This window comes from Muntiacus reevesi, chromosome 2 (assembly GCF_963930625.1).
Source record: "Muntiacus reevesi chromosome 2, mMunRee1.1, whole genome shotgun sequence".
Classification (NCBI taxonomy): Eukaryota; Metazoa; Chordata; class Mammalia; order Artiodactyla; family Cervidae; genus Muntiacus; species Muntiacus reevesi.
In genome coordinates this window covers 238,353,463-238,365,473 of record NC_089250.1, presented here as the reverse complement: position 1 = coordinate 238,365,473, position 12,011 = coordinate 238,353,463, and the positions used below count along the sequence as shown (strand labels likewise).

General features: G+C 45.5%; 1 protein-coding gene across 1 annotated transcript; it reads right to left on the bottom strand.

Annotated features, from left to right (window-relative positions):
- Positions 1-1,919: 1,919 nt before the first annotated feature.
- Positions 1,920-4,877, bottom strand: CCL17 (C-C motif chemokine ligand 17). Its single transcript, XM_065920505.1, has 3 exons — positions 4,769-4,877; positions 2,742-2,859; positions 1,920-2,159 (listed from the first exon to the last, which is right to left on the bottom strand). Exons 1-3 carry the CDS (start codon positions 4,836-4,838, stop codon positions 2,048-2,050), a joined length of 300 nt encoding a protein of 99 aa, XP_065776577.1. The 5' UTR covers positions 4,839-4,877; the 3' UTR covers positions 1,920-2,047.
- Positions 4,878-12,011: the final 7,134 nt, after the last annotated feature.

Genomic DNA, 12,011 nt, shown 5'->3' with positions numbered 1-12,011 from the left:
CAACCCCTTGCTCTGTGACCCTCAGGCCCCTCCCCTTACCTGTTCACAGTTCACTACTTATCCACGTTCACAATAAGGGCCTCTAGGAAGATTTCACTAGGAAGAAAAGTTCTTATTCTTCTAAGGCGAGTTTGCAACGCACTGGGATTACATGCATGATCTCTGGGTGCCTCTCTCTTCTTCTTTTTTTTTTTTTCCAGCTGTGCTGCATGGTTTAGCAAGATCTTAGTTCTCTGACCAACCATTGAACCCAGGCCCACAGCAGCAAAAGCACCAAGAGCTAACCACTGGACCATCAAGGAATTCCCTGAGTGTCTTTCTTGCAGGATGAGGAGGTCTAGGCTCAGCCCTTGTTCTTCCTTGCTGTCCCAGGGGCTCCTCTTTGCCTCCCCTCATTTCAAGGTCATCTTTTCCCCACTCCTTACACTGTGGATCCAGACGACATTTTCCCACAAAGGACTCAGACTGGGCTGTCCCCAAAGACTCTGGATCAGAGGTGATTGTTTGAAAGATACTCTTTGGGACCAGGGGCAGAGAAAGAGCCCACCTGTGGCTGAGAAGACCCTGGGGTCACGGATAAGATAATTCACCACCATCATCAACCTCATTATTATCATCACTTATTGGTGCCCATCCTCAAAGTTGGCTTGGGTCTGATATCTGCCCATTGATAAAACAACTGGCCACAAGGGGACAGCAGAAGGCTTAAACTTTGCCTGAAAAGAACTCTCATTTGCAGCCCAGCCAAATAAAGCCAATTCCAGGAGAGAAGGATGCACTGCCCCTGTCCCTAGACTTTGCCCCAGAGAGAGAAGCCACAGGCCCACAGCTGGTGCGGAGAGTGAGACAGATCTAGAATCTGAAGATCCTAACTTCTGTCCATTCCCCATGACTCCAGTCCTCAGCTGGGCCTGGACAGAGGGGTTTGGGGATGGATCCTTCTCCATCCTTCTGAGCACATGGGATGTGGATTCTCTAGGGGGACTCACTGAGCTCCCAATATGATGGAGGGATCAGGACTACAGACCCTCACAGGAGTCAACAGGAAAACCACCCCCGTGGGCTGCCCTACCGTCCCTAAGAGCAGGAGAGGCGGGAGGGGTGGCAGCCAGGATGGCTTCCCGCAGACTGGCTTGGGCTGAGGCTGGGTGCGATGTCACCTGGTAGGGAGGGGCTCACCTTCAGGTCAGCAGGAATCACGGGACCATGCGGGAAGCAGCCTGATCGGGGTGGGAGATGAGGGCTGGGGGCCACGGGGATGAGTGGGTGCAAGGGTGAGGCAGGGGCGGGGCACTCGGGACAAGGAGGAGTAACTCCAGCCTTGGGAGCCGGCTGGCCTGGAGTTGGAGCCAGGAGAGGGGGGCGCAGCTGGGCTTACAAAGACCCTCTGGGACTGTCTGCGCTGCAGTGTGTGGTTGGGGGCTGAGAGGTAGGCAAGATGGAAAAGGGGTTGCAGGAGTCCCTGGCCCCAGGGAGCTCCCCAGTACTTGGCAGAACCCCAGCCTGCCTGGAAAGAATCCTGGAAACATTCGTGGAACTGGGATCAAATGCTTAAGGGGAAGTGTGTCCTCAGCTCCGCATCAGCAGGTGGCGTCACGGAAGAGAATGAGGCGGGCCTGGGAGGATGCCAGGGGCCGATCAGATGGGAGGTGAGCTGGAAGCCACTTCGCAGGGCTTCTTCCTGTTCAAATGCAGCAGAGGGGAGGGGCAACCGGCCTCTTGTCACCCCTGCCCTGCTCATCTCACATCCCTCAGCCCCACCCCAGCCCGCATCTCTCTCCCTGAGGGTGGTCTGCACTCGAAGCTTCAGCTTCCCCCTCTAATATGAACAGGATGAGACTAGTTCTCGGAGGGCCCTTCCAGGGCAACAGGCCAGGGTGGACAGAACACGCTGAACCCAGACTGGGGGAGAAAGATTTTAATCAGAAAAGGGGACAAGGGGCCTCTTTGTCCTTGTAGGGCCTCCTCTGGCTCCAGCAGCTGGGGGTTGGGGTCATGAACATTGAGGCAGGAGGTCTACAAGAAGTCCAGGGAGAGGTCATTGCTACTAGACGGCCAGATCAGGTGACTTCCTGTGTTTCTGGAAGTACTTCATTGCTCTCTTCACATTTTTGTCGTTGGGGTTTGCACAAATGTTTTTGCCATGGCGAGTCACCAGCCTACACGGAGGAAGAACACGAGGGAGGCCTTCTGGAGTCCTGGCACAGCCTCACCCAGTGATGACCAGGACCCAAGCCCCCAAGAGGGGCTGGAACTCGCCCGAGTCACCCAAGGTGGCAGCAGCAGTTCTGGGACCCCAAGCACTGTCCTCAGTGATACCCGACCCTTCCAGGGAGCCAGGGCTGCACGGCTTTGCTCCCCACCTCAGACCATCTGCACCCACGTAACCCCAGGGATGAGGGGTGCGCAGGAGGGGCTCAGGGCTCAGGCCCAGCCTGCAGAGGCGACCATGTGGGGCGCTGACTGCCCCTGTGCGTGGGGCATGCACATGTCTCTCAGGGCCTCCGTTTCCTCATAAATGTATGAAGAGCTTAGACCTCACAGCCTGAGGTCCTTTGGGGGTTCACGGAGAGTGGAGTGGGAGCAGCCCTGAGGAGAACCAGGGTGACAAGAGGTGAAGGCCCGGGTCTGACCTCTCCCCTCCGCAATGGCCCTTCTGGGAGCTCTGGGGTCCACCTCCTCCCACGTTCGTCTCCTGGGGTAAGAAAGGGGGCAGAGGGGAGCTGCAGGGGCAGACTTACACGATGGCCTTGTTGGGACAATCGCCCGGGGTCTGGTACCAATCCACCAACAGCTTGCCGGGAATGGATCCTTTGTAGAACTGTAGGCAGCACTCCCGGCCCACGTTGCCTGCTCGGGCTGCGGGGAAGGCAAGCAGGAACAGGTATGTGTGCGCACGTCTGCTTGGGGAGGGTCTGTGAGGGCCGGCACGTGTGTGTGTGTGTGTGTCTGTAGTGAGGAGTCTGTGTGTGTGTGTGTGTGTCTGTGTTGGTGTGTGGGTCCTTGCATGTGCATTTCTGCATGTGTGTGTCTGTGTGGTTGGGAGGGGTCTCCTCGGGGGGCTCTGTGATCGTGTTTCTGTGTGGGGGAGTATGTGAGGGGCCTGCACCTGCGTCTCTGTGTGTGAGTCTGTGTGTCAGAGTGTGCACGTTTGTGGGCACGAGGTCGTGTGTGTGCTTTGAGGGACCCTGTGGTGTTTGTGTGTCTCTCTGTGCACATGTCTATGTGTGTTTGAGAGGATTTGTGTACACATGCATGTGTGTGTGCCTTTGTGCGTGTGCACATTGGATGTAGAGATCTGTGTGCACATGTGGATCTGTGTGTGCGTGGGGAGTCTGCCCATGTATGTGTGTGTCTGCATGTGTTTGCATCCATGTGCTCTCACTCAGCCCAGCCCCGAATCACCAAACGTTGACTCTGGACCAGGCTCTGGGCTGACCCTCTGCTGCAGCTCCTTCAGTCCTCAAGCACACCTGGAGACAGGTGCTGTCACTACCCCATTCTACAGATGAGAAAGAGGAGGCCCGGGTGTGAACACACGTTCCCGGGGCTCAGTGTCCTCATCTTTGCACAAGAAAAAATATCCAGCATCTGCAAACTGGCTGACAGATGATCTGTGACTTCAATTCAGACCACCACAAGGTGTTTTCTAAGAAGCCTTGGAGTGTCCTCTCACTGTCTTGGGGGTGGAACTTGGTTTGACTGACACGGAGCTGGCCAGGCCCAGACTTTTACAAAAGTGAGACATGCAGCCAACTGAAGATCGCCCCATTAGGCTAGCCCCGAAGACTGCGGCCCTGTCACTGTGTCACCACACGGGGCGCTAACCAGCTTTGTGTCTCTAAAATAGCAATCTTAGCTCAGCCTTCCTTTCCCAACTGAGTATAAAAATCTCTCTTTTTCACCTGCTCTGGGGTCGTGTGCTCCTGCCTTTCTTTATGCCAGCCCTCTCATTGTATATGCTGTGCTGTGTTTAGTCGCTCAGTCGTGTCCAACTCTTTGACACCCCATGGACTGTAGCCCTGCCAGGCTCCTCTGTCCATGGGGCTTCTCCTGGCAGGAATACTAGAGTGGGTTGCCATACCCTTCTCCAGGGTATCTTCCCAACCCAAGTCTCCCGCATTGCAGGTGGATTCTTTACCATCTGGGCCACCAGGGACGCCCATGAAACTGGAGGTTTCCTATCCCTTCTCCAGGGTATCTTCCCAACCCAAGTCTCCCGCATTGCAGGTGGATTCTTTACCATCTGGGCCACCAGGGACGCCCATGAAACTGGAGGTTTCCTATCCCTTCTCCAGGGGATCTTCCCAACCCATGAATCAAACCGGGGTCTCCTACATTGCAGGTAGATTCTTTACCAGCTGAGCTACCAGGGAAGCCCCTCGTTGTATATAAAAACCCATTAAATAGACAGACTGTTAACAAATACTTGCGAGAATTGCTTCTTGTCCACTGTCAAAACACAATCACAGTCACTGCCTCATGACATGTGCAGGGGGGAGATGTGCAAGCAATTTTTTCCTCAGAAGCTGAGCCCCAAGTCCTGGGACATTCACCTCCCTCCTCCTCCTCCTCCTCCTCCTCCTCTTCATCATCATTATTTTCCTTTGAATGCCTCCCTCCAAATCCTATTGCTGCCAGCCTCTCACACCTTTGTAGGAGTGAGTGGGGTGCAGGAATAACGTGCATGTGCAGCTGCTGTGGTCTTAGCAGCCCTGCCCCTCCTTACGCAGTGTCCCTTCCTCCTGTGTCTCTCATCTGCTCTCACCTGCGTGGGTGTCCTGCAGGAGAGCCCCCAGGAGGAGGGCGACCAGGAGCAGCGTCTTCAGGGGGGCCATGGTGCCAGGAGCTGGGGAGATCTCTACGTGTGGGTCCCTCTGCTCAGGGGAGTCCAGGGTGAACTCCAAGGGTGGAGGTGACCTATTTAACCTCTTTGGGGATCTTGCCCCGCCTCTGATCCCCTCACCCACATCCTTCCCTAGACCTATGGAGTTCAAAGAATTCAAGATGATTCAGCAGAAATCCAGTCTTGGAATGTTTGTGGCTTTCCAGAGAATGGGCACTCCGCTGGGGACAGAAGTGGGGTGTGTGTGTCCGGGGGCCATGACACACTTCTCCTTTCACAGGGGACATTTCTTGGTTCCTCAAATAGCAGAACTGAGACGCCTCCATCCTCAGCTGGCTGCATCCCTGCTCAGGCTGGCCATCCTCCTTCACGTTTGGCATGCCCTGGGCAAGGGGTAGGGGCAGTCAGGCTTGGGCACAGAGGGACTGCCCACCTGGAAGAGCTTTTGGGTGCTGGGAAGGCCTCCTGGGGGGGTCAGCGGCTGCATGGGCATCTTTCTGCAGGGCTAGCTCCATTGCAACCTGAGAAAGGCCTGGGACCCAGACAGCCTGAGTGTGGGTCCTTTACCAAGCTGGGCTTTGGACCACAGCAGGCCAGAGTCCTACAGGTTTTTGTTTTTTATAGTTTATTTATTGATTAGTTTTTGGCTGTGTTAGTCTTTGTTGCTAGGCGGGCTTTTCTCTAGTTGAAGTGAACAGGGGCTACTCTCTAGTTGCTTCTTGTGGCGGTGGCTGCTCTTTTTGGGGAGTATAGGTTCAACAGTTTTGGGACCAGCCCAACAACAAACCGACCTGAGGGAGCGGTGCCGCAGAAGAATAAAGAAAAACAAGACTCAGAAATAAAGTGGGGATCAGGGGACTGAAGCCATTTGCAGGCAAAAGCCCAGATCCTAATCCTTGCATGCTTTTTATTGCTAACATCTACTTCCTGGTACGTGCTCTAGAGATATCTGTTTTTTATAATCTCAGATTGGGGATAAGGATACACAATGCACAGTCCTCAATGTCACAGCTTCAGGCCTTTCATGACTCTGTTTAGCCCATCAACTAGTGACGACTTTTCTCAGCAACTCCCTCAAGGCTCTGGTCATGAGAACAGTCACTAATGGTTTTCCATCAGTCACATCAGTACTTCAACATCTTGTTTTCAAGATGTTTTTCCACGTTGTACTTTTTCTGCTCCCAGCCCTTCGCCTGGGAGTGATGAGAAAGTCATTCTTATTTTTCAAAGAAGTCCTGTTAATTATAGTATGGGCCTATGCATAGTATATTCCCTACATATCCCCCGTTTTTATTTTTAGAAGCCTATTTTTGATGATTATAGAAGCCAAAGCAATAGTCGCTAATTGCTGTTGTTGTCTGTTGACTTTCTTGGTGATTTGTCGCCAGACTATGTAGAAACAGAAAAAAAGACATATAAAAATTAACATAAAACCAGCAATTGATCCTCTGATAGTTTTCAAGTGAGGAATGGGATTTAATCGAGAAATCCCATCTACTGCTGCTTCCTGCAGATTAGATCTTTGCAAAAGATGTAGTTTCTGAGAGAAAGATTCCATAATCTCTTGCTGTGAATTATTACTACCCAGAGATAGATTACCATGATTTAAGAGGTGTTGTTTAACTTTGTTTCAATGAAATGAAGATTCATTACATTTGTGAGGAGTGACACAAAAAGAAGTAATGTTCCAGTCACACTTAAGACGAATCTGTTTTTGCAGACTGTTTACTTGATCACCTAGTAGTATAACAGCCTGTTGTAAATCAGCCATTTGTGCAGATAATTTTCCATCTATTTGTCTTTGGGTAGACCAGAGAACATCAAAATCTTTATGCCATTCCTGCACAAAGTGCAGTCTATGCACTCTGATGTAATGCCTCTCCTGCTACAGCCGCTATAGTAGCTATAACAATAATTCCTAAAATGGTAGCAATTAGCAGTCCAATAAACCGTTTAGTGTGTTTTAACACTTTCTTAAGGATTTCTTCTACAATATCGACTGTAGGGCTATCCTGCCATGGTCTATTCATTTTTACAGGAAGCCATACTCCAGATCTGGTTTTTAGAATATATAGAGGATAATCATTTTGAAATTGGAGATAAGAATTGATACAAGTGTAAAAGAAACAATTTTGACAAGTAAGTAACCCAGAAGAGGCATTATAAAAAGTAGGTCCTATCAAAAATACAAAAGATAAACAAAGAAATCCTTTAATCCAATGGGTTGAATTTTTATCAAAATGTAAGAAATGACTGGATATTGTTGAATTAAATTACTGCTTCTATGCTATTATGGGTTGGAAGACAACTGATATTTTCCACAATTCTGACTGTAAAGGCATATAAGGTAATTGAAGTAAGGGAGGGGAGAAACTCCCTCCATGCCAATATATAGAACTATTAACAATGCTATTCATGGAGTCAAAAATATTGTTTAACAATATAGGCAAATCCAAATTATTATTTTTATCCAAAGGATCTCCTTTGGGACTCCAATCAATAATTTCTCCATCAGAAGTATTGGCCATAATGTGTCCAGAATTAGCATTACATAATTTCCATTGTACCCAACGTCCTAGTCCATATTTTATAGAAATAACACAGTTAGGTAGATGGGGCAGAAACATAATAGTATTTTCTCCTGTGATATTAAAGGAAAATGCTTCTAAGAAGAAACAATGAGTTTTGTTCCCTTGAGATTCTTTAACTATAGATAGCCAACTTTGTAATCCTCTTTTAAGACAATGAGTTTCCGCTCCCATACTTATAGGGGTAAAATCTGTTCCCACAGTATAATTAACACTAACATTTGAAAGTTGTCGGCCCTCTTCCTCTGGTTTTAAAGGAAGGCTCGGGTCTAAAGGTCCAGGTAACCAAGAAGAATCATTTATGAAAACTGGAACAGAAGAATCCTCCCACGTAATTGCTCTTAATAGGGGAGGATTGGGTACATATGCCCAATAAGTATGATTGGCACCTAGTGGTAATTCCCACAGATAACGTAGCCATGAACAAGGTAGCCGAGGTCAAAGGCCGTCCCTGTTCTTTGACCAATTTTTCCCTTTCAGTGGTCCCTTTCTTCAATTGTCCCCAAGTAAGTGGTTTGACTTTCTTGGTCCTTGGAGCCGGTTGGGAGTGATTGCTGATCGTCAGTCTTGTTATCCTCATCACTGGCAGCTCTCCGGGAGGATCGATGTCGAACCATGTCCTCTTCTTCCCTTACTTTGACATGCCTTCCTGGTATTCAGTGGTGCTGTCCGTCATCTGAAATGACAAGAGCATAACCTCATCCTTTCTTAAGTCTGAGGCCGTTGCATCAGTTGTTCATAGCATTTTTCCACCATACCAGAGTATTATCTGCAATCATTTGGCCAGGAGTATAATTTTCACTAAGAACCGTGTTCTGAAAATGCAATGTTGAAATGCATTGTCTGAAATGAAATGTCTGAAAATGCTGGCGTTATATGATCCAATTGTAAATCCAAAAAATCTAAAATAAATAAAGCTTGGGCTAATTTCTCTTTTGGTGTCATCACCATGCCATACTTTTCTCCCCCTTTCTGTTAAAATAACATTTTTTAGGGTACGATGAGCACGTTCAATAATAGCCTGGCCTTGAGAATTATACGGAATGCCTGTAGAATGAGAAATATTCCAATCAAATAAAAACGTTGCAAAACCATGACTCACGTATGCAAGGCCATTAACATATTTTGATAAGGCTTTAACATATGATTGGCTTTAACATATTTTGATAAGGCTTTGTAAGAAAAGGCTTCCAAACAATGTGAGATAACGTGAGCAGATGTTTCTCCAGAATGAGTAGAAGCAGAAGTCATGCCCAAATAAGTATCCACGGAAACATGAACAGCTCCCAAACGTCCAAAAGAAGGGACGTGAATAACATCAGTCTGTCAAATATTGTTGGGATAATGGCCTCTGGGATTAACGCCTGTAGTTGTAGGAACATGGTGAGTATGAGTACATGTAGGACAGGCAGAAACAGTATTTTGCGTTCCTTGTCTGGATAATTGAAATTTATTCATCAAGACAGTGTATTTGAATGTGTGAGTTGATGAAATTTATAAGGAGTAAGAAATGTAATTAGCAAAGAGTCCATGGAATCATTGCCCTTTGCCAATGGTCTGGGCACATTAGAATGAGATCTGATATGTGTAATGTAAAAAGGGGCAGAACAAAGCCTTACTATATTTTGTAATTGAGATAATATGGTAATAATAGATGATTTAGAAGAAACCTTTGGTAGAGACATGGTTTCAATAATTTGTGTTATCCGTACAGCATATTGAGAATCTGATATAATATTTAATGTTGTAGAAACACCCTGTAATAAGATAGCAATAGCCTCTAATCTGGCTTGTTGAACAGAAGCTAGGCTAGATTGCCAAACTTTGATTGTGGGTCCAGTATAACCAGCTTTGAGAGTTTTATTTGTGTCGGTAAAATACACGGGGCATTAGTAAGAGGAATTGTTTTAGTAATAATAGGAATTATCCATTTGTGTTTAGCAGCAATAGTAATCAAAGGTGACTTTATAAAATGGTTATGAACCTCAACTATGAAATCAGCAATGGCAATTCGCCAATCCATATTGGTAACAAATAATCTATAGATTTGATCATTAGTGAAAGGAAGAACAATTTCATACCAATAATAATCAGAAAAGTTGTATACATCTGGATCTCATTTTTGAAATAAGAAAGGAAATAAGCACTATGTAAGTAGTCATTATTTTCTTAGGAGTGTGGGATAAAAATCAAGAATACCCTGTGGTTGCCATAATATTCCTGTAGGGGAATCTAAAGTAGGAAGAATAAGTAGAGAAATTGGCACAGTCAGATCTACTTGTTTGAGTTGTCTTTGTGGGATAGCTTGATTTACAAGATCCAATTCCTGTTTAGCCTGTTCTGTTAGTACCAGGGGGCTATTTAAATCAGGGTCTCCTTGTAGGATTTGAAATAGGTGTGTTAAGGAATGACTGGGAATTCCTAAAGATGGTCACAACCAATTTATATCTCCTAAATGGCAACCCACCCCCGTAGTCCTGCCTAGAGAATCCCATAGACAGAGGAGCCTGGCAGGCTACAGTCAACGGGGTCACAAGAGTTGGACATGACTTAGCGACTAAACCACCACCAATGATTTCTGAAAACCGTTTAAAGTTTTCAAGGAATCAGTTCGAATTTGTATTTTTTGTGGGTCAATAATATTTCTTTGGAATATATATCCTAAATAGGTATATGGTTCCTGCTCCTGTAATTAATCAACAGCAATATGTAACCCATATTCTTTTAATTTAATCTCTGTATTTAAGAAAAAACATTGAAGTTTCTTGGCAGAAGGAGAAGTTAAGAGAATATCATCCATATAGTGGATAATATAAGCATGAGGGAATTGTTTTCTAATAAATTCAAGTAGTTAGGAGACATAGAATTGACATAATGTAGGACTATTAAGCATTCCTTGTGGCAATACCTTCCAGTAATATCGAGACACTGGTTTTTTATTATTAACTGATGATATAGTAAAAGCAAAACAGAGAGCATCAGATTCTTGTAGAGGAATAGTATAAAAACAGTCCTTTAAGATCAACAATTTTTATTTTCCAATATTGTGGTATCATAGAAGGTGATGGAACGCCTGGTTGTAAAGCACCCATAGGTTGATTATAGCATTAATTTTTCATAAATCGGTTAACATTCTCCATTTCCCAGATTTCTTCTTAATAACAAAGACAGGAGAATTCCAAGGACTGGTAGTTGAGGCAATATGATTAAGAGATAATTGCTCCTCTACTAGCTGTTCAAGAGCCTGTAACTTTTCATGTGATAGGGGCCACTGCTCTGTTCAAATAGTTTCATCAGATTTCCATGTCAATTTAAGTGCTGTTTTTTGTTGTTTGGCAGTGACCCCCACTAAAAAAACCTGTGTATTTTGAGCAGGATTATATCTCATATTTGCTATAATTTGTTTAGCTTGAGAAGATATAGTAGGAATTGTTACATAAGCTCCCCATTACATCAATAGATCTCATCCCCATAAATTAATAGGGATATCTGCAACTAAAGGTTGTAAAGTTGCAGGTTGTTGTTTGGGGCCTGAACAGGTCAAAATATTAGTACTTTTTTGAATATTTTGCATAGTTGCAATTCCAGTTAACATATTAGGGACATCTGTTAAAGGCCAAGAAACTGACCAATGCTTTTTAGATATTATAGAAACATCAGCTCCAGTATCTACAAGTCCTGAAAATTGCTTATTATTAATATATATAGATAATGTGGGTCTAAAATCACATATAGAAGTTTGCCAATATACCTGTTTTCCTGTACTTCCAAATCCTCCCATTTTTTTCAATATGAGATTTACTAGTAGTGATATAAGGTAATAATAACAATTGAGCTATATGATCTCCTTTTATTATTTGATAAGGATACTCTGTTTTCATCATAATAGAAAATTTGCCCTCATAATCTCCATCTATAACCCGCATTAGGACTTGAACTCCCTTCCTTACTAAACTACTGTGTCCTTCCTTTAGGTATTGGACCTTTAATTCCTGTAGGAATTTTATAAATTCCCATAGCTGGCATAAGAAGTAAATTATCAATGGTGGGGATATCTAATGTTGCACTCCCGGATGTTGCAGGAAGGAGGTCGGCAACCTGGGTGTATGGTTTGAAATGGCTAGATGAGGTTGCTGTTCGCTCGCTGGGTACACAAAAGGAGCAGCGTTCCAGGTTTGTTGTTTGACCGGCCCTGAGCGGGACCCTTCTTCTAGTTTCCCAACGAAGGGGATCCATTTTTATGAATTTAGATCTACACTGACTAGCCCAATGATCATCTTTATTACAGTGAAGGCATAATCCAGGTGTCTTTTCATTTGTGGGAGTAGGCTTATTAGGTGTATTTTTATTAGTCTTGCGATTTTTCTGCACATGTCCTCTCTTACCACAACTAAAACATTTAATCTGCTGATTCATTTATTGTTTCAAGCCCGTAATGGCTTGAGCCAACAATTGCATCTTATAGGGTTCTGATCCAATGTCATGACAAGCCTTAGTATAATCCTCTAGAGGCTTTCCTTGTGTTTTGAGAGGCTGTAAAACCTTTTGACATTCTGAATTCACATTATCATAGGCAA

Coding starts and splice junctions, on each gene's coding strand:
- CCL17 (XM_065920505.1), bottom strand. CDS start 4,838: ATGGCCCCCCTGAAGACGCTGCTCCTGGTCGCCCTCCTCCTGGGGGCT. Junction 2,860..4,768: donor CCTGCAGGACACCCACGCAG/GTGAGAGCAGAT, acceptor CCTTCCCCGCAG/CCCGAGCAGGCAACGTGGGC. Junction 2,160..2,741: donor TGTCCCAACAAGGCCATCGT/GTAAGTCTGCCC, acceptor TCCTCCGTGTAG/GCTGGTGACTCGCCATGGCA.